A 22,173-nucleotide genomic window follows, 5' to 3' on the forward strand; every position below is an offset into this window, starting at 1 on the left:
CAGCCAGTCGTTTCCCATCATGCTTTTGGTAACGCAGTCTTTTGAGAGCAACTGCGGCTGACTGCTCTATCCGAGGTACTCGCCTCGCGATCGCGAGAGTTTTTTGGCGCACGTCAGCGTGACATCAGAGCGAGGCGAAGGCAAGGCGGACACATTTCTAACCGGCATGCATCTTGCGGTGATCACCGGTGATCGATTCTGCGCAGATTTTCAAGCACCCGTCTGCAGCTCGCAGATCGGGGTGGGGCTGAATTCGGGGTGGGGCTGCATATGAACATGTCGCTCCGGCTACAAGTCTTTCATTGGTTCACGGAAACATATTGACGTTGATGATATGTATGCTTTCGATTCCGGTTTTCATCTCTGCATGGTAAGTACACGTCTTCTGTCATGTAGCCTAAATGGTTAAATTATAGTGCAGTACACCTCACGGGCTACGTATTATGTGTAATTTATTTAATTAAAGGCCTTTAAGGAGATATGAAGTTTTAAAGCCTTTAAAAAAATGTTTTCTGTGTTAGGGTTGGCGTTTTCCAGGTTGATCGTACAGTTGGTGGTTTTATTCACTTAAAAGAATAATGTAAACTTTAAAGAGTTTCGAGCAACACAGTCCACCACATGAAGTTTATTGATATCAAATATAACAAAATATATTTTTCTTTGTGGCATGTTCTCTAAATTTTTTTATATATATATTTATTTACACTTCATGTCCTCTTTTTTTTTTTTTTTGTTTACTTTATAACCCATGAATGAAACTTATGCAAAGGGGAATGTGAGGAGGGGGCATGCCTAGTACAAACATATTTAATTCTTTGAGTTTAACTTTAATATACTGTATGTTAAGCAACATGTTGATGATTGTTGGTTGCTTTGTACAGATGCCGCCTGAGATCCTGCGGTGTAACCTACTGAGAGTTGTCACACAGGATGGTGATGGGACATTTTTGCAACTCTCACTGACATCCAGGACCTGCTGAGCCATTGTCATTCATTCATTCATTTTCTTGTCGGCTTAGTCCCTTTATTAATCCGGGGTCGCCACAGCGGAATGAACCACCAACTTATCCAGCAAGTTTTTACGCAGCGGATGCCCTTCCAGCCGCAACCCATCTCTGGGAAACATCCACACACACATTCACACACACTACGTACAATTTACCCTACCCAATTCACCTGTATCGCATGTCTTTGGACTGTGGGGGAAACCGGAGCACCCAGAGGAAACCCACGCGAAGGCAGGGAGAACATGCAAACTCCACACAGAAACGGCAACTGAGCCGAGGTTTGAATCTGACCGAGCGACCTTCTTGCTGTGAGTTGACAGCACTACCTACTGCGCCACTGCCTCGCTGAGCCATTGTCAGTAGTCCAAAATTCAAGAAGCAGGCTGTGTGTGTGTGTGTGTGTGTGTGTGTGTGTGTGTGTGTGTGTGTGTGTGTGTGTGTGTGTGTGTGTACACATGATAAAGAGTACAGAATATGCCAAGCACTTTTTACAGTACTCCGTTAGTTTTAAAACTTTGAATTATGATTGTGTCTTGCTTAAATATGTACTTCATTTTTTTTAGGCGTCATTAATCAGAGAGCCATATACTTTGACAAAGTGCTTTGTCTGTTGGGTATGGCAAGAGGGGGGTCCTGCAAGCATTCTTTTCAACAAATGACTTCCCCACATATTGCTCAGCAAATTGTTACTTCTGTAGTGGAATTTCCCTGTAAAAAAATATATATAATTTTTTTTATGTTTATTAAAGGTAATAATAATCATAAACTGCTGTATCTTAAATTATTATTATTATTTTCTATAAATTGTCAGTCTTCCTTTTGTACATGTGTGCATGTGCATACACAGATGTTCTGTAGGTGAGAAATCTGACATCTAAAAAAACATCTGCCAGATTTTTACTTGAACCGAGAAAGAGGGATTTTCAACATAGTGTATTGCTTTCTGTTGGTGTTTTTACTGAAGATGAAGTTGGTATGTATTTATCAGCATTTGTCAAATAAAAAATTCAGAAGTTTACACGAGTGCTGCACTTATTAATGTCAAATTTATTTTCATTAATTTGTGTCCTGATAGATAAGTAATTAATAAAACTGTCCACTTGTGCCCCCCTATTAATATAATATTAAGTGTATTTAATATTCTAATTAAATGAAAAAGAATAACAATGTTGTATGTGACTCTTAATAACCAAACAAAATCATTATAAAAAATATTTTTAAAGATCTACAGTGCAAAAAATGGATCCAGAAGGGTTGTTAGAAAGTGGTATAAAAGTATTTACCCTGTATTTACAAATATTACAAAAATAAAACCAAGAAGACTGCATTTTAATTCAGTAATATTAGATTATAAAATTATTTGTAACTTATTAATTAAAATGTAGAACAGATATTAAAACCACCCAGTCTTCATTCAAATGGAGAAACTGAACAAAACTTTAATGGATTAGTAAATAATAAATAATGAAATTGATTGCATCCATAGATGACACACCATGTAATATGAAAAAAATTAATAAAACAATTTACTCATGCTGGAACATTTACATATAACAGATAATATACGTTTATATTCATAGCAGCATCAAAGTAAAAATAAATCCATTATATGATGAAATAATCTGATTTAATAAGTAAAAAGGTTACAAACATATACTTCCCTTAATAAATAATATCTTATCCCTGCTCTTAATAAAACTCTAAGCAGTGCAGTATTGAAAGAGAAACAATCGGACACATGGCCAATATTTTGAATAGCCTTAAATCAAAGTATAATTTTAATATTTTCAATTGTAAATTTTCCAGAGATCTCTCCCATTTAAAGGTAAAAAAATTTAACTGAACTAAAAACAGTGCATTTTTATATATTTATTTTTTCAGACTCCGTCTTTATTTGTTGTAAATATGCAATATGCAATAGCATTTTGAAGCAAAATAATAAACCAATAAAATATCAGAATTAAAATCACTGCATTTCTTAAGTGACACCATTGTGAAAAGTCTTTTGAGTCTTTTGTAATATTTTTTAACAGGAGAAATACCATTATGAAATTCACATAACTGTTAACATAAATAACATATAAAACACTTAGCAAGAATGTCCACTTTTGTGTATTTTTGTGTTAATAACAATAAAAACAATATTTAAGAAGTTGTAAATGCATTTCCTGTTTACTGACATCACGTAGTGGGCACTCACGCTATTACGTTTCCCCTAACCAATGAAATTACAGGTGGGCGTGGCTGAATGTGCAGCCCCGCCCCACATTCATCCCCGCCTAGATCTGCAGGCTGCTGACAGGGGCTTGGCCAAGTCAAACGAGCCTGTTCACGGCAAAAGGGTAACGTTAGAGGTCTAGAGACAAGCTCTTCGCGGCACTTTATTAGATTAGAAAGCTTTAGGAAATCTTTAAGGGATATGCAAACAAATGCTGCATACGTCTGTCTGTGCTTTTTGATCACACAGGGTAAGTCCTTATTTATTTGTTTATTTTTAATTAAACTCAAATCGGGAGCGGAATAGATCGCATTCCGCATAAATTCACACATTTGCGTGTGTGAATTTTGCTTATGTCACTCTATTGGCTTTTTTCCCCCGTTTTTTAACATTTAGATATTTACCTGCATTTAATGAAATCTTCATTTCCTTGCTTGCTTGGTTGTAGATTAGGTTCTAAAATAATATTTCTTCGTTATGTTTCAGGCATGTTTGGGGATGCAGATGAAATTAAATCGGTGTTAGTGACTGAGGGAGATTCTGTCCTACTATACACTGGTGTTACTGAAGTGCAGGAAGGTGATCTAATATTGTGGAAATTTGGACCACAAAACACTCTAATAGCCGAAATCATCAAAAGGGAGCAAATAGGCATTAACATAAATTTTGTGCTTGATGGAATTTTCAAAGACAAACTACAATTGGAAAAACACACTGGATCTCTGACCATCAAAAACATCAGAACTGAACATGCTGGACTTTATGAACTCACTTTGATCAGTGGAAAAACCTTACTGACAAGATTTAATGTTACTGTCTTTTGTGAGTAAACTATATCTCTCATGTCAAAAATCCGATAATTGCTCAGTTTTAATTTGCCATTTAATTTTACTCTCAATTTTGAGTGCTGCACAACAGACTCAATAGCTAATTAAATCCACCTTTATCTTTTAGTTTTACATTTATTAATTAATTTATTTTTTGATTAGCCAAAAAAGAAAATCTCTTCATCGTGTTTTTTGTATGGTTATTAATACCATCTTTATTCTGCATTTTTCAGCTCTACTACCTGTTCCTTTCATCAACAATAAAACTTCAAACTGTTCTTCAAAAGTACCAAGATCGCATTTTTCCAGATGTTCAGTGTTGTGTTCAGTGGTGAATGTGAGTGCTGTGAGTCTCTCCTGGTACAAAGGAAACAGTGTATTGTCCAGCATCAGTGTGTCTGATCTCAGCATCAGTCTCTCTCTACCTCTGGAGGTGGAATATCAGAATAACAACACCTACAGCTGTGTGGTCAACAATCCCATCACAAACCACACCACATATCTGGACATCAGGGATCTCTGTCACACATGTGCAGGTACAACAGCTGTAATTAATCTCCTGACATGTACAGTACTGATATATTAAAATAATGCAGGTTGGTCTTTATTAGCTATTTTTGAACTGTCATTTTGTTTGTCTGTTAGAGTTTACATTGAACCCCTGGTGTTAAATGCTCTTTGAGCAAATGCAGGTCAGCATCTTGCTAGGCAAAAAATTGGAGTTTAAAACTGAAACTAGATTAACTTCTCTCCCAGATCATCTATTTTGTGTCTCTTTGCTGAACTTAGACTTGCAAGATTTATTCTAAATGCTGTTTTCTTGATCATTACAGAACTGGGAAGAAATGACTATCTGATAGTTGTTGCCGTGGTGCTGTTCGTAACAGTTTGGGGATTGATCTGGTGCTACAGGAAGCGTAAACAAGGACAATGTGGCAAGTGTTATTTTCTCCAAAATATTTAATTTAACTTGGGAAAAAAATCTGCTTTAATATGATCTGCACTGGTAAATCAGTTATTTTAAAACAGCTGAAACTGAGGTCGAAATTCAGTATACCACAGCTACATTCTGTGCAGATCATTTACACCATATGGTACAATCTGTTTCTGCTGTGTGCAATGTTTCTTGTCGCCTGTACAAATTTCAGTGCCAGTGCACTGACAAACCATTATTGTGCAAAAAAAAAATGACTTGGCTCATTTGTGCTTGCTTTGACATGCAAATACATTTGTCATGTATTTGACAGGCAGTTTTATACAAAGCGACTTACATTGCAATTATCAGTCACCATGCTCTACTAATTAAACAACAGAAAAGCCTTACAATAGGGTGGCCGAGAGAGCTTAACAGCTGCAATATAAGAAAGCGCATGCAATTACAAAAACACCAGCAAATTAAGAAACATTCATTCATTTTCTTTTTGGCTTGATCTGGGGTCGCCACAGCAGAATGAACCGCCAACTTGTCTAGCATATGTTTTACGCAGCGGATGCACTTCCAGCTGCAAACCATCACTGGGAAAGATCCATACACACTCATACACTCTGGACAATTTACCCTACTCAATTCACCGGTACCACATGTTTTTGGACTGTGGGGGAAACCAGAGCACCAGAAATGCCAACTAACCCAGCCGGGGTTCGAACAAGTGACCTTGCTGCGATTGTGATTGATTGTGCTACTATTGAGGAATTCATTGTGTCTTGATGAATTTCTGCCGAATTTATTACTTCCATTTATATGCTTATTTGAGTGATTTCAGTATTAATTTTATGTATCTATCTTCAGTTATGACTGATCATACACATCTGCATACTCAGACATGCGTCCACGCTCAGTTGCAATTACTTCAAATATATGATAACTTTAAAACTGCCCGTGAACTTTAGCTGAAGCTTACAGTTGACAGCTTAAGGCACCGTGAACAAGATATATTGCTGAGCATTGCTTTTGCTGATTTGCCATATTTAAAGTAGGAAGGAAAGGACATAAATGGTCATGGGGAGGATCCCTAAAAAAAACCTGAGATTCTATTGGTGGTAAAGAAATTACTCAACTGGCCATGGGTAGGAAACATCTGGGAGATTTGAAATCCCATTAGTGGAGAAGCTAATGGAGATGTGTTAATGCGTAAATGTAATGTGTGTTAATTTGGTGGAGTGATAAGACACTGCTTTGCCTAAAGACTTCAGAGATCTTAGATTTTGTTATTTTTTGAAAACTTTGACTTAGAAACTTAAAAAATATTTTACAGACCAGAATCTTTTTTCCACAACACTACCCACTGCGCAACTGTGCTGCCCCCCAGCTGAAGGTTACTCGGGCCAAAAACCAATTATTTGTTTGGTTTTATTTTAGAATTTAGATATTTGGACTAGAAACGATACAAGAACTCCAAGTGAGAAAATAATTTTTGGAGGTATAACTTTGACCATTTCCTTTTTCTTTTTTTACAGAAATCTGCGCAGAAGGTGGTACAGTCTACTCAAGCATCTCAACAAGCTAAGAATCACAGTGTTCAATGCTTTTAAGTATACAAACACTCAAGACATAACAGTATAAAACTAAATAATATTTTTATTGGTGCTGGACAAGGAAACATTTTCCAATGAAAAACATGTAGCGAGATCCATTAACTGATCACTGATGCTTTTTCCACACCAATGTTTTATTCATCAAACATCAGTGGAAACTTTTGTATTCAGGCAATTAATAACAGATACCAACAGAACATGAAGCCATGTTAAATCCCTTAAGACTTTCCATTCATTGTAAAGTCTTGAGTTAAGTCAACATCTGCTTCATAATACCACAAGAAAAACAATCTTTTCTAGACTAGACCTGTCCAGACTTGCATGCCTTCATTTTCTGAATCATATTCTCATATTTCTTTTGACTTTGTCTTGTTTTTTTACATAGACCTGAAGGACAAGATTAGTATATTTTATATTTAGAAGCCTTTTTAAAATGCTGATCATGTAGACAAAATATTATACAGTTTAACACAGGTTTGAACATATTTTAGTGCATATCAGTGTCTTGCACAACACAAAACCTCATCCTTAGGTCCTCTGGTGGCTATAAATGGCTGATTTTCAGGATTTAACAATAAAATCACATGCTCCTTTTGCCTTGAAGAGGTTGATTTAGCAAACGGTACACAATCTTTTTGACCTGATTGAATCTGTTTTATGTTAACATTGTAGCCTTAACATCTGTGGCTATGAAGTCATTCGAAAGACTGGTGCTAGCTTATCTAAAGGACATCACTGGACCCCTGCAGTTTGCCTACAGAGCAAAGCGGTCTGTGGATGAGGCAGTCAACATGGGACTGCATTATACCCTACAACATCTGGACAAACCAGGGAACTATGCAAGGATTCTGTTTGTGGACTTTAGTTCTGCCTTTAACACTGTGGGAATATTTATATAATCTATATATAACTGAAAAGTTGTTTTTAGGGTGTGACAGACCTTAAAATGTCTTGGTTTCCTGAACTCTGACTGTCTCCAAAGTAATCCAAAGTAATGCAAATTGTCAGTTTCACAGCACCGCTGTGTCTATTGTCTTCTCAAGTCGGTCAACTGGTCAAATGGTTCGGTGATGCTTTCATGCTAAAGACACCCTTTTGTTGATTAACTCATCCGGTCAGTTGCTGGGCAGGTTTCTCACACCTATATGCCAGTTATCATACGGACTCCAATACTGAATATGCATGCTTTGTTTAGCCATCTCCCCTCCTCCTAAGAACATATTATAGACATGACATCTCTGTCTTAATTCAAGCTTGTGATAAAACTCGCAGACTGCAGACCTCCAGTTGGCTCCTGCAGAAAAATTGACTTCTTAAAGACGCTGTATGACTGCAGATTAACCAACACGCCTCACTAAAGGAATTCTTCTGCTTGTTTAAGTCCCCTGGACTGGGTTCTCTTCTTCAACATTTATTTTTAAAAAACAACACCATCGTCCCATCACTGCTCGAGTACAAACTGACCCAGCTCTCTGTTCCTAGCTCTGTCTGTTAATGGTTCACCAGCTTTCTGACAGATAGAAAACAGCTAGTCAGAATGGGCAAAATCACCACCGACACCCGCACAATCAGCACTGGTGCCCCCCAGGGATGTGTTCTCTCCCAACTGCTCTTCTCCCTGTGCACCAACGACTGCACTTCTCACTTTAAGAACTGTACTCTTCCAGAGTGAGTAAAAGGGCTCACAAAATCACTTCGGATGCCTCGCACCCAGCACACTACCTGTTTGAACCGTTACTGTCTGGTTGGCGCTTCAGAGCACCAAGCACAAAAACAGCCAGATACACGAAAAGTTTCTCCCCTCAGGCCATCTACCTTATGAACAGTTAAATATTCCTCTACTGTGCAATAAATATGTGCAATACTTTCTAATACACACTTGTTCAAAGCATCTTATATCGATATACAATGCAATTATTTCCATTCGCATTTGTACGCAGCACCATAACCTGTATATTTACAACAAATCTGTACATACAACTCAACATCCAGATCGTTTTGACTAACTGCATCTCTGTTTAATCTTTATCATCTTTTTTCATATTTATTTTGTGTTGTCACTTGTCACTTCATGTACACTGGAAGCTTCTGTTGCCAAAACAAATTCTCTGTGTGTGTGAAGCACACTTGGCAATAAAAATGATTCTGATTCTGATTTATTTCAGTGTATATAACCGTGTATTGCTCCCTCTACTGGACAACACCTAAGCTATACAGTGTATAAGATTTTATTTTGGCCTTTAAAATAAACCTTTTGGTGTAAACTGTGAAGAAATTTGCACTTTAATAACTGATATGCAAATAATAATAATAATAGTAATAACTGACAAGCAAAAAATACTATGTGAAGTAGCATATCCTAAATGTTTAATAAAAGTTCTCAGCCAACTGTTTGGTGGATTTATTTATACAAAGTTTTTATTTATCTGGAAAAACTGCTGTCATTTGTCAGTGTTGTCTATATCCAGACACATAGGCTCAGGCATTTGAATTAGTTTTTCTATGAAGTGTCAAACTTGACAAAGCTTGTTTAGGATATTTATTTAGTTTGAATGTAATTCTTTGCCCTAAAGAATACGACTGACTGTCTCCTCTTTGCTTTACTTAAATAGGTTTGTTACTTTGTACTTAGTTTTTGTTGTGTAATTTTATCTGCCATTGAAGTGATCTTTGTAGCCAGGTTGTTAAAATAAAAATCAAGACCTAAAAGACATGAAGGCTAAAAAGAGTAAAGCTTTAAAAACAACCTCCTGAATATATAGTTTATGAATAATAATATATGTATCAAGTATGTATAAATATATATTAAATATTTTTAGGACGAGTGTGAACACTGTTCTTCTGACTCTGCGGCTCCCTCTGCTGACCATTTGTTAGACTTAAACAATGTGAAAACAACATCCTGTTTAATTTAGTTTCTGCAGGTAGATAACTGTTTACATATAAATATTAAACATGTATTAATAACTGGCGGATAAAAACAAAGCTATGCTACTATGAGTTCTATCACTAGTTGAAGATGACTGACATGCCATATACAGGGGTATTTGTTTTGATCCAGGGCAGGCTTTGGTTTATAACTGAAAATTAGAAAAAGCTTCTTAAAAATGCAGAATAGGAGTTGATGAAGGCTTATTTGGAAAAGATTGAAACCAAGAAAGTTCAAATACATTCTATTATTTTATTAAGAAAAAAACTAAAGGTCAGACAATGCTTGTTAACTCTCTTTTTCAATTAAACAGCATCAGTTGCCTGATTGTTATTTTGAACTAGAGGCTCTTTTTGCACTTTGCCACACTGGCAACTTGGTTGAGAGCTTTCCGAGAGATCGGCTGTGCATGGTTTGAAAACAAAATTAATACATTTAAACCATGTTAAATGAAATTGTGTAAATTCATTCCAACAAATCAAGTTGAGTTAAAGAAAAAAATGGAGCTAGTTTTAAAACAGACTGTATGAATTATTGAACTCTTTTACCAGCAGTAATTTGATAGATTTGAAAATAGAGCCATTTGGTTACATATTTTGCAGATGTCAGTCAATTAAAAAAACTAACTATAATGTCAGGTCAACTGTAAGTGAACTAATAAAAATATCAGAGATCAGATTCAAGACTTTCAGAACTGATGTTGTGGGGGAAAACAAATAATTTTTATTACTTTTGTCTCTTTATTCTTATTGCAATAAAAGTTTAGACTATCAACAGATTAATCAATCTTTTTCTTTTGTATGATACAACTTATTAACCAAACATACTATTTCTTTTTTTCTGTGTTGCATACTATGGAACATTTTGTAGAAGGAACTGCTGATAAGAGGGAATTAGCAGAGAATAGAAATAGGAGGGGTGGGGCTTGCTCCAGACTTCCTGTCACAAGACTTGTTTACTGTCACAAGGAGCATGATGCTTGTAGAAGTTGTTAAATAGATGGAAGATGCACTTAACTGTTCAGTTTTGGTATGCAGAGAAGGGCTGCAGAAAGAGGAAGTATGTTTGGGTGCAACAGCCAAAGGACTGCAGAATTATTGACAAGTGACGTTAAACCAAAACTCCACCTGTTAATATCAGCAGTGAATGAATGCTGGAGTCAGAGAAATGTAAGTTAGTTGCGAACTTCCTGAATGTAATTCTTGTATTGCATTGGGGTAACGTAACTCAGAGCTCTGTCCTCAAATTATTTATTTGTATCTAATAAATTACAAATATTTTTGACATTGAATAAAACCCTCTCTTGGCCTTATTTTATTGAACATGCATGGAATTGTCTAGATATTCCAGCAATGTCTATAGTGAGTCAACTAAAAAAAATCGTATTTTAATTAATTAACTAATCACAACTCATCACAAACACGGGCTGCATTAATTGCTATAAATAAAGATTATCCTTCACATTTTACACGGAGACTTTGATTAAATAAAATTATATGAATGCCTAAGAAACGTTACTTTTGCTGTTTGTTTCACAACTTTTTATTTATAAACTAAAAGTACAGTATGTACATTACATGTGAAATGTGTTTGAAGCTGTGAAATTAAGCATCTTGATTTTGTAATTTTGCTACATGCTAAAATGTAAATTCTATCACAATTGTGTAACCTAAACTTACTGAGACAAATTTAATAAAAACAAGTCTGAAAAATAAGAGTGTTTTTTTATTTAAAGTATTAATATATTTTACATTCAATCAGTATTTTATTTGAATCGGAATTATATTTTATTATTAAATTCTCACCACCAAACAAAACTGATGTTATATAGCGTGTGTGTGAAGCACCTCGTGGTGGAGTTTTTCACACAGATCCTGTTATTGAGGTCAGGAAATGTGCTGTTTGAACTGAACGTGTGGTTTAATTTGCTGAGAGAGTGTTCAGATAATGCATACAAGTGTGTCGATATATGAAGTATGTTGTGTCTACATGAGAGTGGGTCAGTTCTTCTTATAACATACAAAATCTCAAGAAATATTCATACAGTACATAAAATATCTTTAATATAAATACCTGATATAGGTTTTCAGGCCCAGAATGATGTTCACTCATCTGTGCACTCTGATCCTGTTTGTCTTACGGTAAGTCATTTTGCATTATCCTCTTTTAAAAAAAACATTTATGCTGCTTTTGAAGCACATTTTTGAATTTTCATAGTCCATCTTAGACAATCATAATCATTTGTTATGAATTTTTACAACCACAATGTAAAACAATCATCTTTTAATTCACAGTTTCTATATTTTGTTAAGTGTTTTCTGTTTATTTACGGTTGTGAATTCCATTACAGGATGTTGATCTTTGCTCTGTTGACAGTTTAACAAAGTTACTTTTATTGACATTTTAATAGTTTGAAATAATACAGGCAATTCAAAATCAACACCACAACTTTGAAAATCGAGCAAAGAATTTTCTGCAAAGAAAAAAAGGAGAGCTAAGCTCTTTTCTGTCGTCGATTTAAGGAAGCTCTGAAGTTTCACAGTGAGGAGCTAAAAGAAGGAATAACTGCAGCTATCCAAACTGTTACGCTCAAGATGCTAAAGAGAGTGTGGAACGGGTTTGAGTATCGGGTTGATGTCACTCAAGTGTCTGAAGGGGGTCATATTGAACATCTATGAACTCTTTTTTTACTGAAAAACTTTAAGGACTCTTAACATTGATTAATTACCCAAGGTTCTATCATGTTTCTTTAATTAAATACAGATTTTTCAAGTTGTGGTTCCTTTGAATCACCCTGTATAATGTATAAGAAAATAAAATAGTGAAATAAGTCTATTACAAAGTTTTTGTACCATCATTTACAACACCAACACAGACAATACATCACTTAAAATTATTAAAAATGTTCATAAAAATCATTTTTTCAAACATTTCAAGGTTGAAAGTTGTTGGAAGAAAGATCAAGGTCTCATATTGCAATTCAACTGCATAAATTTATGAGGGTAAGAAAAAAAAAGCATGAAACACAAAATACAGAAAAAGGCTAATTTACGGATATTAATAACAGTACAGTGCAGAGCACTGGGGATCTAACAGTGGTTGACTTCTGCAAGATACACATTACCTTGTTAATGTATCTGAATATACTTCTTTTTCTATTTGGTGCTTTTTATATATATTCACAAATGTTTTTTTTTTATGTTTTTATCAAGCTCTAAGAGATTTCTCTTTTACCCAAAATTAGGATTTAGTTACATTGTGTAAAATAACTGTTTGATTATGTATTGATTACATTTATTCTGAGGTCTGATAATAAACTGTATTTAAAATTGTGTTTCAGGTGTTGATACAGATAAAGTGAAGTCAGTATCAGTGACTGAGGGATATTTAGTCACTTTAAACACTGATGTTACTGAAATACAGCAAAATGATAATGTACTGTAGATGTTTGGACTTCGAGAGACTCGTATCTCTGAAATATATAAGCAGAACATTGACATGTTTGACAGCAATGAGATATTTGGAGACAGACTCAAGACAGACAGACAAACTGGATCTCTGACCATCACAAACATCACAACTGAACTCTCTGGACTTTATAAACTCACCATCATCAGCAGAAGAGGAAATTCATACAAGAGATTCAGCATTACTGTCTATGGTGAGTAATCTCAATATGCTTGAATATATTTAAGACATGTACTGAGTATATTAACAAGATGTGTAAATGAGGAAATCATGTATGTTAACCACAAAATAAACAAGCAAACAAACATCTCAAATATGAGTCACTAATTAATCCTTTTCTTTCTAGTTAAACATAAATGATTTGAATCAGATCTAATCGTTTTTCTTTACAGATAGCAATTGTCTCTGTTTGGAGAATTTTTTTAAGAGTATATTTTTTTACTCCTGTTTTGCAGCTCGCCTGCCAATTCCTGTTATCAGTAAATATTCAAACTCTTCATCATCACCATCAGTGTCCAGATGAGTGTTGCAGTGTTCAGTGTTGAATGTGAGTGCTGTGAGTCTCTCCTGGTACAAAGGAAACAGTGTATTGTCCAGCATCAGTGTGTCTGATCTCAGCATCAGTCTCTCTCTACCTCTGGAGGTGGAATATCAGGATAAAAACACCTACAACTGGTAAATGTGCTGATCATATAGTGTCTGGATGAAGTCTTATTAAAAGAACTGATCATTTTTTCTGTTTATTACAGAAACAGTTGATCGTCCAGATGTCCTGCCACTCATAAGCGTTTGTGTGTTTCTGCTGCTCATTTCTGCATGCGTGTTTTGCTGCTGCTGCTGCAATAAATGTGACTAAGACAAACCAGACGGCAAGTATCACTACAGACATGACAAAACGACTCATTAAATGTAAATTTTTAGAACAAATTTAATAACTTCTAAAATAATTTTTTAATCAGTAAATCTGCATGTCATCAGTGTGAAGTGGCAGAATCAGCAGCTGATGATAAATGAGCTCAACATCTGCGTGTGTTTGTGTTTTTAGATGAGAAAAGCATGTCAGAATACAGACAAACATCACAGATCATCATCCGTAAAACACCACAACTCACCATGAACATCTGCTTTCAGACAGAAAACTCAACCTGACTGCAGTAATACAGATTATCATTCACAAAGACAATAATTTTATTCATAAACTAAAAGTACAGTGTGCACATTTACATGTAAAATACGTTTGATGCCATGAAATGAAACCCCTTTAATTTGTAATTTAGCGATCTGCTAAATCATGAATTTGACCAACATTGTGTAACTGATCTGTAAAATTGCTGAGACTTATTTAATAAAACTTGTAGATTTCTGAAGTGGACGTTTGCTGTTAACCAACATTTTTTTTAGTTGAAGTCAGTTTTAATTTAAAGCACGATGTTTCAGATTTCATCAGTATTGTATTTTATTATTAAATTCTTAAGACTTGGCAGTAAACCATTGTTATATTGTGTGTGTGTGTGTGTGTGTGTGTGTGTGTGTGTGTGTGTGTGTGTGTGTGTGTGTGTGTGTGTGTGTGTGTGTGTGTGTGTACGTGTTTTTGTGACATATCAGGACACAATTCTGTATAATGACATGGGTATGACACAGGTATTACAAAAAGCAGGTTTAAATATGAGGATATTGGTGACGTCCTCATTTCTCAAATTGCTTATAAATCTAATAAAAGTTTAATCAGAGAGAGTAAAGCTGCACACTGTCTCCTGTGATGGTTGGGTTTAGGGGTGGGGTGGGGTGAGGGCAATATAATATACGCTTTGGACTGTATAAAATGAATGGAAGTCTATGTAATGTACCCACTTTTCACAAAAACAAACATGTGTGTGTGTGTGTGTGTGTGTGTGTGTGTGTGTGTGTGTGTGTGTGTGTGTGTGTGTGTGTGTGTGTGTGTGTGTGTGTGTTTCAGAAGCAGCTTGTGTTGATGTTGTTTTCCATTCTGATCTTGTTATTATTAAGGTCAGTAAATGTGTTATTTGAGCTGAATGTGTGGTTTGATGTGCTGTGAGAGTGTTCAGACTATGTAAGCGAGTGTGTCAACAGACGATGCGTGTTTGTTTCAGTTTTTCTTATAAAAAGCAAAACAAACAAACTTTTTGGAGATCATCATACAGTAGCCAATATATATATACAGTTAAAGTTAGAATTATTAGCCCCCTTTAGATTTTTTTTTCTTTTTTAAAATTTTCCCAAATTATGTGTAACAGAGCAAAGAAATTTTCACTGTATGTCTGATAATGTTTTTTTCTTCTGGAGAAAGTCTTATTTGTTTTATTTCGGTTAGAATAGAGTTTTTAATTTTTTTAAAAACACTTTTGGGACAAAATTATTAGCCCCTTTAAGCTATTTTTTTCCGATATATATCAAACCATCTTTATAGAATAACTTGCCTAATTACCCTAACCTGCCTAGTTCACCTTATTAAATGTCATTTTAAGCTGTATAGAAGTGTCTTGAAAAATATCAAGTAAAATATTATTTACTGTCATCATGGCAAAGATAAAATAAATCAGTTATTAGAAATGAGTTATTAAAACTATTATGCTTAGAAATGTGCTGAAATAATCTTCCCTCCATTAAACAGAAATTGGAGTGAAAGTGTTTGCATTTATTGATGATTTTGATTGAATGTGAGGGCTGTGAGTCTCTTCTGGTACAAAGGAAACTGTTAATTGCAATAGTGTCTGACTGAGTGGTATCATACAGGGTGTGGGGTTAGGGGCGGGCTTAGATGTGCACATTAAAAGCATTGCATCTGCACTCAGTTTGCAGCCAAACCCTTCTTGTATATTGTCCAGCATCAGTGTGTCTGATCTCAGCATCAGTCTCTCTCTACCTCTGGAAGTGGAATATCAGGATAAAAACACCTACAGCTGTGTGATCAACAACACCATCACAAACCATAATGACTATGTGTAAGATGTTTTATACATCAAACTTTCATTCAGTCTTGCATTCTTTTAAAACTGTAAATATATTTAAAATGACAACCAAAGCATATTACTCGGTTGATGTACTCGGTTTAATTTTTATTGATCACATTTTTTAATTTCAGGCATTTCATCAGGCTTTTTTGTTCTGGTTATGCCGACTTCTGTAGCAGTTGTAGTTCTGGTGATTTGTGGGTTGACGCTTTATCCACACATCAAAAGCACAAGAAGAGAAGGTCAGTTTGATTGTCAACTCATCTAAAATACTGATTCCTAAATGACAAACTGCTCTCAGTCAACTTTACGCTTGTGTTTGTAGATGGCAAAAGCCTGTCAGAATACACACAGGTCACCTACAGTCTTCAGGCGACAGATCTGCCACAGGTTGCTGATTTCCTCGTTTAACACTGACTTCACATATAAACTTTAGTTCATTTTGACTTTTTTTGTTCATTGTTTTCACAATTCTTACATTTATTTTACTTTCTCTCAGCTCTCATTTGGAAAAAGAGAATGTCCATATGTGTGTAACAACCTTCTTATCTGTGCAACGACATTATGTCTGCAAATTTATTTTAGTTACAAAATGTGTTAATTGTTTTACATACATAAGTTCAGCTTAATTAAATATGTTATGAAGAAGAATAAATGTGTTTTTATTCAAGTTGTCGCAACTAATTTTAGTCAGAAATATGACATGGACTTATATAGAAGTCGTCAAAATTATTCACCCTCCTGGGATTTTTTCCTTTTTTTAAAATATTTCTCAAATTATGTTTAACAGAGCAAGAATTTGAATGAATTGTCATAGTATTTCCTATTTTTCTTTCTTCCAGGGAAAGTCTTATTTGTTTTATTTCAGCTAAAATAAAAGTAGTTCTTATCATTTAATCTGAAGTTCCCTAAGCAATATTTTCTTTCTTCGATTGTCTATAGAACAAACCATCATAATACAATGATTTGCCTAATTACCCTAACTTGCCTAATTAACCTAATTAGGTCTTTAAATGTCACTTTAAGCTGAATACTAGTACCTATTATGAACCGTCATCATGCCAAAGATAAAATAAATCAGTTATATTAGAGATGAGTTATTAAAACTATTATGTTTAGAAATGTGCTGAAAAAAATCGTCCCTCCGTTAAAAAGAAATTGGGGACTAATAATTTAGGGGGGCTAATAATTCTGACTTTAACTGTATATCTGCATATATCAATAAAAATATAGCTAATGTATTTGAACATAAACATTCTCATGGTTAAAAAATATATATGTAAACAGTCATTTTTGCAATATTTTGAAATATATGTTGCATAAGTATGTATGTGAAAACTGTCATATATGTGACTGGCACCTGACTAAACTAATTTCATTTATACATTACTAAAATGACAAATTATACATAAACAGATGTGTGTTATGACAACATGCAGTTGAAGTCAGAATTATTAGCCCCCTTTGAATTTTTTTTTTTTTTTAAATATTTCCCAAATTATGTTTAATGGGGCAAGGAAACTTTCACAGTATGTCTGATAATATTTTTTCTTCTGTAGAAAGTTTTATTTGTTTTATTTCGGCAAGAATAAAAGGAGTTATACATTTTTTAAACACCATTTTAAGGACAGAATTATTAGCCTCTGTAAGCTATTTTTTTTCGATAGTCTACAGAACAAACCATCGTTATACAATAACTCGTCACTTTAAGCTGTATAGAAGTGTCTTGAAAGATACATAGTCAAATATTATTTACTGTCATCATGGCAACGATAAAATAAATCAGTTATTAAAGATGAGTTATTAAAACTATTATGTTTAGAAATGTGTTGAAAAATCCTCTCTTTGTTAAACAGAAATTGGGGGGAAAATAAACAGGGGGTCTATTAAATCAGGAGGGCTAATAATTCTGACTTCAACTTAATGTTTTTTGCTGATTGTAACTTAACTTGTAAGTTAATCATGTTCTAGCTTAATTTTATAGGTTCTGCAAGCTGTTTTAGGTCAGTTTAACATAATGTAAATTCAAATGACTTGAGTTAGTTAACAAATTCAAGACAATGTTACTAAATACACATACAAACATAATTTTTTTAGACAACTTGATTTGATTTGAGCTTTTATTTAAATCGGTTTCATTAATTTTTTTTGTTTTTAAATAAGACCTGGTTTATCTATAGGAAACACAAAACATACTCGCAATTCTAGACTTGACCATATATTGCCATATTTCAGATTTCTATACGTAATCGATCGCTTTATTTACAGATAAAATTAATTACATCACTTTTAAAAACAATATTTAACAGAAATAAACGTCTGTTGATGAAGACGTGTGGGTGAAAACAACTTGGTGGAAACTTTTGAGCTGTTATTGAAGTCAGTAAACTGGGCGTCTGTGCTGTGGTTTAATCGTCTGTGTGAATGTGCAACACAAAACTGCGTCTTAGATAAATGTGCGGTTTGTCGACTTCAAAAATAAACATTTAATGAGATTGGTGTGTGTGAAAGAAACAAAGTTTGGATGAAATCGTGTGATGTTTACGTTTCAAGCATGACGATTTTCTCTCATGTTTGTTCATCATTGAGGGTTTTTAAAACAAATTTTCATAAATGATATCTACTGTAGGCCTACATCATGTAAAATTTAAGTGTTTAAGTGTTTGTATTTAAGATTCCATCATTTCGTCTTTTATATTGATGTCTACTTTTATAAAATATATCGCATAAAATGTTTTAAAGGGATTTGGTATGAATTTACTCAATATTTACTTACTGTCAAATGGTTAAAACCTTTTTCCAAAAGCTTTTTTATTAATGCAAAAGCATTTTAAATATTTATAAGATATGTAATACATTAACATCCTCAAATTAAGAAAATATACAGTAAATAAGAAATAAATGACAGAAAAGAGAGTAAAAACAGATAATGCATTTGATAATTATAACAATTACAACAATAATAACAAAGTCTAGATTATTTAAATAAGACACAAGAATTTATATTAACCATTTCTCATGGTGTGTCGGGTGTATACATATTTTGCAGCTAGTTTAGACATCAATTTATCCTCTCCGAGCACAGTATTTCTGAGTCATTTAAAATAAAAAATGTGTTTATTAATGTTTCAAATTGGGAAACAAATATGTCTGTAGTTGAATTTCCTATCAACAGTTGGATTATTCACCCCCTTCAAATAAAATCTAGTTTAATATGTTTTTCTTCTAACTCGGTCGAATATTTTTATCTATTTTAAGATTAGATGGAATTAAAGAACCATAAAAGAAGAAATCTCATGCTGATCAATGCACTATAAGACATTTAGTGACAAAAAGTCAAGGCAACAAATACTTTATGTTGCTTTAACTTATTTTAATAAGTTAATCAGGTTTCAACCTAATGTAACAATCATTTTAGTCAGTTTGATTTAAGTTGAGATGACTAAAAAGGTTAATTTGATACTAAACTAAAACATTTAAGGAAGCAAGATTTTTTAATTTGTGTGAAGTTGAATGAGACGCCTCCCTCTTTAGTTTGTTCTGTCTGTTCTAGTTTGCTGGTTGTTTTTAGACCTGTTGCATCTCATGCTTCAAGACTGTTTGGGGTATTTAGAAATATGGTTGTTTGTGCATTTTTACTCTTTTGTCTGTGGCTTTTGGGTGGTAAGTAGCTGTATTTGTTTGTGACTTCATGTAATGTCGAATTCTTGTAGTCTTGTAATAGAATTTCTCGTCTTGCAGTTTGAATGGAAGCTGAAATGCCGTGAGACACTGTGTTGTAGTTTGTTAAAATAATACCAGTTTGAACTAATCTTCATTTATTTGTTAATCTTCACATGAATTTAAGCGTATGGGTCTGAAAAATAAAACTCCGACCCTGGGAGTGTTAAAGGACCTGCACTCAGAACAGAAAAATGGCATTAAAGATACAATAAAATTGTATTCCCGTACAATTTAAAAGCGCAATTTTAAATATTTAGAAATTTTAGGTTACTTGGCTATATTATTCTCATGATATTTGCTTTTCATAATGAGTTTCTGAACTTACATGAGCTGCGTGTGGGACGAAGAGAAGATGTTTGTTCCTTTTTATTATTATTATAATTTAGAGTAATAAATTAAACTGATGGTGTACTATATGAATTGCAATTAAAGATGCAATTTACGATTTTTAAAAGGATTTTTTTGTAGGATGCTTTAATGAACTTTCTTTCTTTGATTAATATTTCAAGCTTATTTGTATAGCCCTTATTACCATACTTATTGTAAAAGAAGACTTTTGGATTTGTTGATATCATTTTTGTTTATTATTACTCTTTTCTTTCGGGCTTCAGCCTTTTGAAGTTTTAATACGGGCAAAAAATGTCCACGCTGTATTAAATGTTTCATTTGAGCACCTTAATGTTGTTCTTGAAAGCAAAAAAATTCTAACATCGTGACTACACCTCACGCAACCTAATATAGACTTTACATTTGCTCCCTTGTCAGAAATAGTGAGAGTGCTTAGAATTTGTCAGAAATAGAGAGAACAGTTTATGTTTTTGTGATTTGTTGAAACATCGCACCAGACACAACTGAATCGGTGATTATAATACAATCTACTGACTGATTTTGCTCAGCTTGAGTACAATTTAGACACAGTGTTATCATTTAATTTTAAAATAGCAATTTTCAATTTTTACATAAATTCTGATGATATCTGAGAAGATCTTCTGTGACTATATTTCTTTCAGGTGTTTCTGGTGTTCAAGCAGAAGAAACAGAGACAATATCAGTGACTGAGGGAGATTCTGTCATGCTAAACACTGGAGTTACTGAAATAAAGATCAATGATCAGATACTGTGGTTATTTAGGCTTCATAAAGCAGAGACTGGTATAGCTGAAATCTATAAACAGAGAAACTATACATATGATGATGATGAGAATAATGAGAGATTCAGACACAGACTACAGTTAGATAAGAAGACTGGATCTCTGACCATCACAAACATCAACAAACTACACTCTGGACTAATGATCATTAGAGAAGGTAGCAGACAAAAGACTTTCAATATTGATGCCAATGTTGAGCAAACTGAAAAACCTTATTAAATGATCTTTATTATAATAAATGATTATTTTAGTTTAAATCAAATGTACATTTGGAACTTCTTATCATACTTTTTTAATTATCCATACAGTTGGAGGAATCTTAATCGGATATATAAATAAGGCACACACACAAAAAAACAAGCAAACAAAAACTTCTCATCTGTATGAGTCACTAATTAGTAATTTTCCCTCCAGTTATAAACAAATGATCTGATTCTATTTGTTTTTTCTTTACACACATGCTAGTCATATTACTATTTGGTCAACTGTGTATAATTTTTCACTTATTTGCAGCTCATCTGCCAGTTCCTGTAATTAGTAGCAACTCTACAACCTGTTTAACATCTTCATCATCTTCTTCATCAGTTCAGAGATGTTCAGTGGTGTGTTCAGTGGTGAATGTGGGTGCTGTGAGTCTCTCCTGGTACAAAGAAAACAGTGTATTGTCCAGCATCAGTGTGTCTGATCTCAGCATCAGTCTCTCTCTACCTCTGGAGGTGGAATATCAGGATAAAAACACCTACAGCTGTGTGGTCAACAATCCCATCACAAACCGCACCACACATCTGGACATCAGTCAATCCTGTCATACAAGATCAGGTATACAGACAGCAACAGTTTTAACATTAACTGGTAAATGTGCTGATCATATTGTGTCTGGATGAAGTCATATTGAAATAACTGATCATCTTCTGTTTATCACAGAAACAGTCCATTATGCATATTTCCTACCACTCATAAGCGTTTGTGTGTTTCTGCTGCTCATTTCTGCATGTGTGTTTTACTGCTGCTGCAATAAATGTGACCAAGACAAACCAGACGGCAAGTATCACTATAGACATGACAGAAAAACTGGTTTAAAACTATTTTTAAATTAATAAATTAATAAATGTCATCAGTGTAGTGGGCAGGATGACGATAAATGAGCTCAACATCTGCGTGTGTTTGTGTTTTTTAGATGAGAAAAGCATGTCGGAATACACAGAGATCATCTACAGACAAACATCACAGATCATCAGCCGTAAAACACCACAACTCACCACGAACATCTGCTTTCAGACAGAAAACTCAACCTGCCTGCATTAGTCCTGTAGGTTATCTATTTTCATTTAATTAATAAAGCAC

The 22,173-nt window shown here is 34.1% G+C and overlaps 2 protein-coding genes, 1 long non-coding RNA gene and 1 pseudogene across 4 annotated transcripts; all 4 read left to right on the forward strand.

Moving 5' to 3' along the window:
• Positions 1 to 126: 126 nt before the first annotated feature.
• LOC147838427 (uncharacterized) lies at positions 127 to 2,025 on the forward strand. Its single transcript, XR_015521722.1, has 2 exons — positions 127 to 370; positions 882 to 2,025. It is a non-coding gene; the product is annotated as an uncharacterized LOC147838427 (long non-coding RNA).
• Positions 2,026 to 3,340: 1,315 nt separating this feature from the next.
• On the forward strand, positions 3,341 to 8,975 carry si:ch211-236g6.1. The gene is made up of 5 exons (XM_087303993.1): positions 3,341 to 3,475; positions 3,712 to 4,047; positions 4,286 to 4,588; positions 4,886 to 4,987; positions 6,510 to 8,975. Exons 1-5 carry the CDS (start codon positions 3,427 to 3,429, stop codon positions 6,557 to 6,559), a joined length of 840 nt encoding a protein of 279 aa, XP_087160119.1. The 5' UTR covers positions 3,341 to 3,426; the 3' UTR covers positions 6,560 to 8,975.
• A 2,530-nt stretch (positions 8,976 to 11,505) lies between these two features.
• Positions 11,506 to 14,348, forward strand: LOC147838428 (uncharacterized; annotated as a pseudogene). The gene is made up of 6 exons (XR_015522509.1): positions 11,506 to 11,515; positions 11,599 to 11,657; positions 12,039 to 12,146; positions 12,847 to 13,177; positions 13,440 to 13,853; positions 14,030 to 14,348. The product of XR_015522509.1 is annotated as an uncharacterized LOC147838428 (transcript).
• Positions 14,349 to 19,714: 5,366 nt separating this feature from the next.
• On the forward strand, positions 19,715 to 22,134 carry LOC147838429 (uncharacterized). The gene is made up of 4 exons (XM_087304824.1): positions 19,715 to 19,719; positions 20,664 to 20,986; positions 21,262 to 21,648; positions 22,007 to 22,134. The coding sequence occupies exons 1-4, from the start codon at positions 19,715 to 19,717 to the stop codon at positions 22,132 to 22,134; spliced, it is 843 nt and encodes a 280-aa protein (XP_087160950.1).
• The last annotated feature ends 39 nt before the right edge of the window (positions 22,135 to 22,173 follow it).

The sequence above is a fragment of the Danio rerio genome, chromosome 22 (genome assembly GCF_052040795.2).
Source record: "Danio rerio strain M-AB ecotype USA chromosome 22, GRCz13ab, whole genome shotgun sequence".
NCBI lineage: Eukaryota > Metazoa > Chordata > Actinopteri > Cypriniformes > Danionidae > Danio > Danio rerio.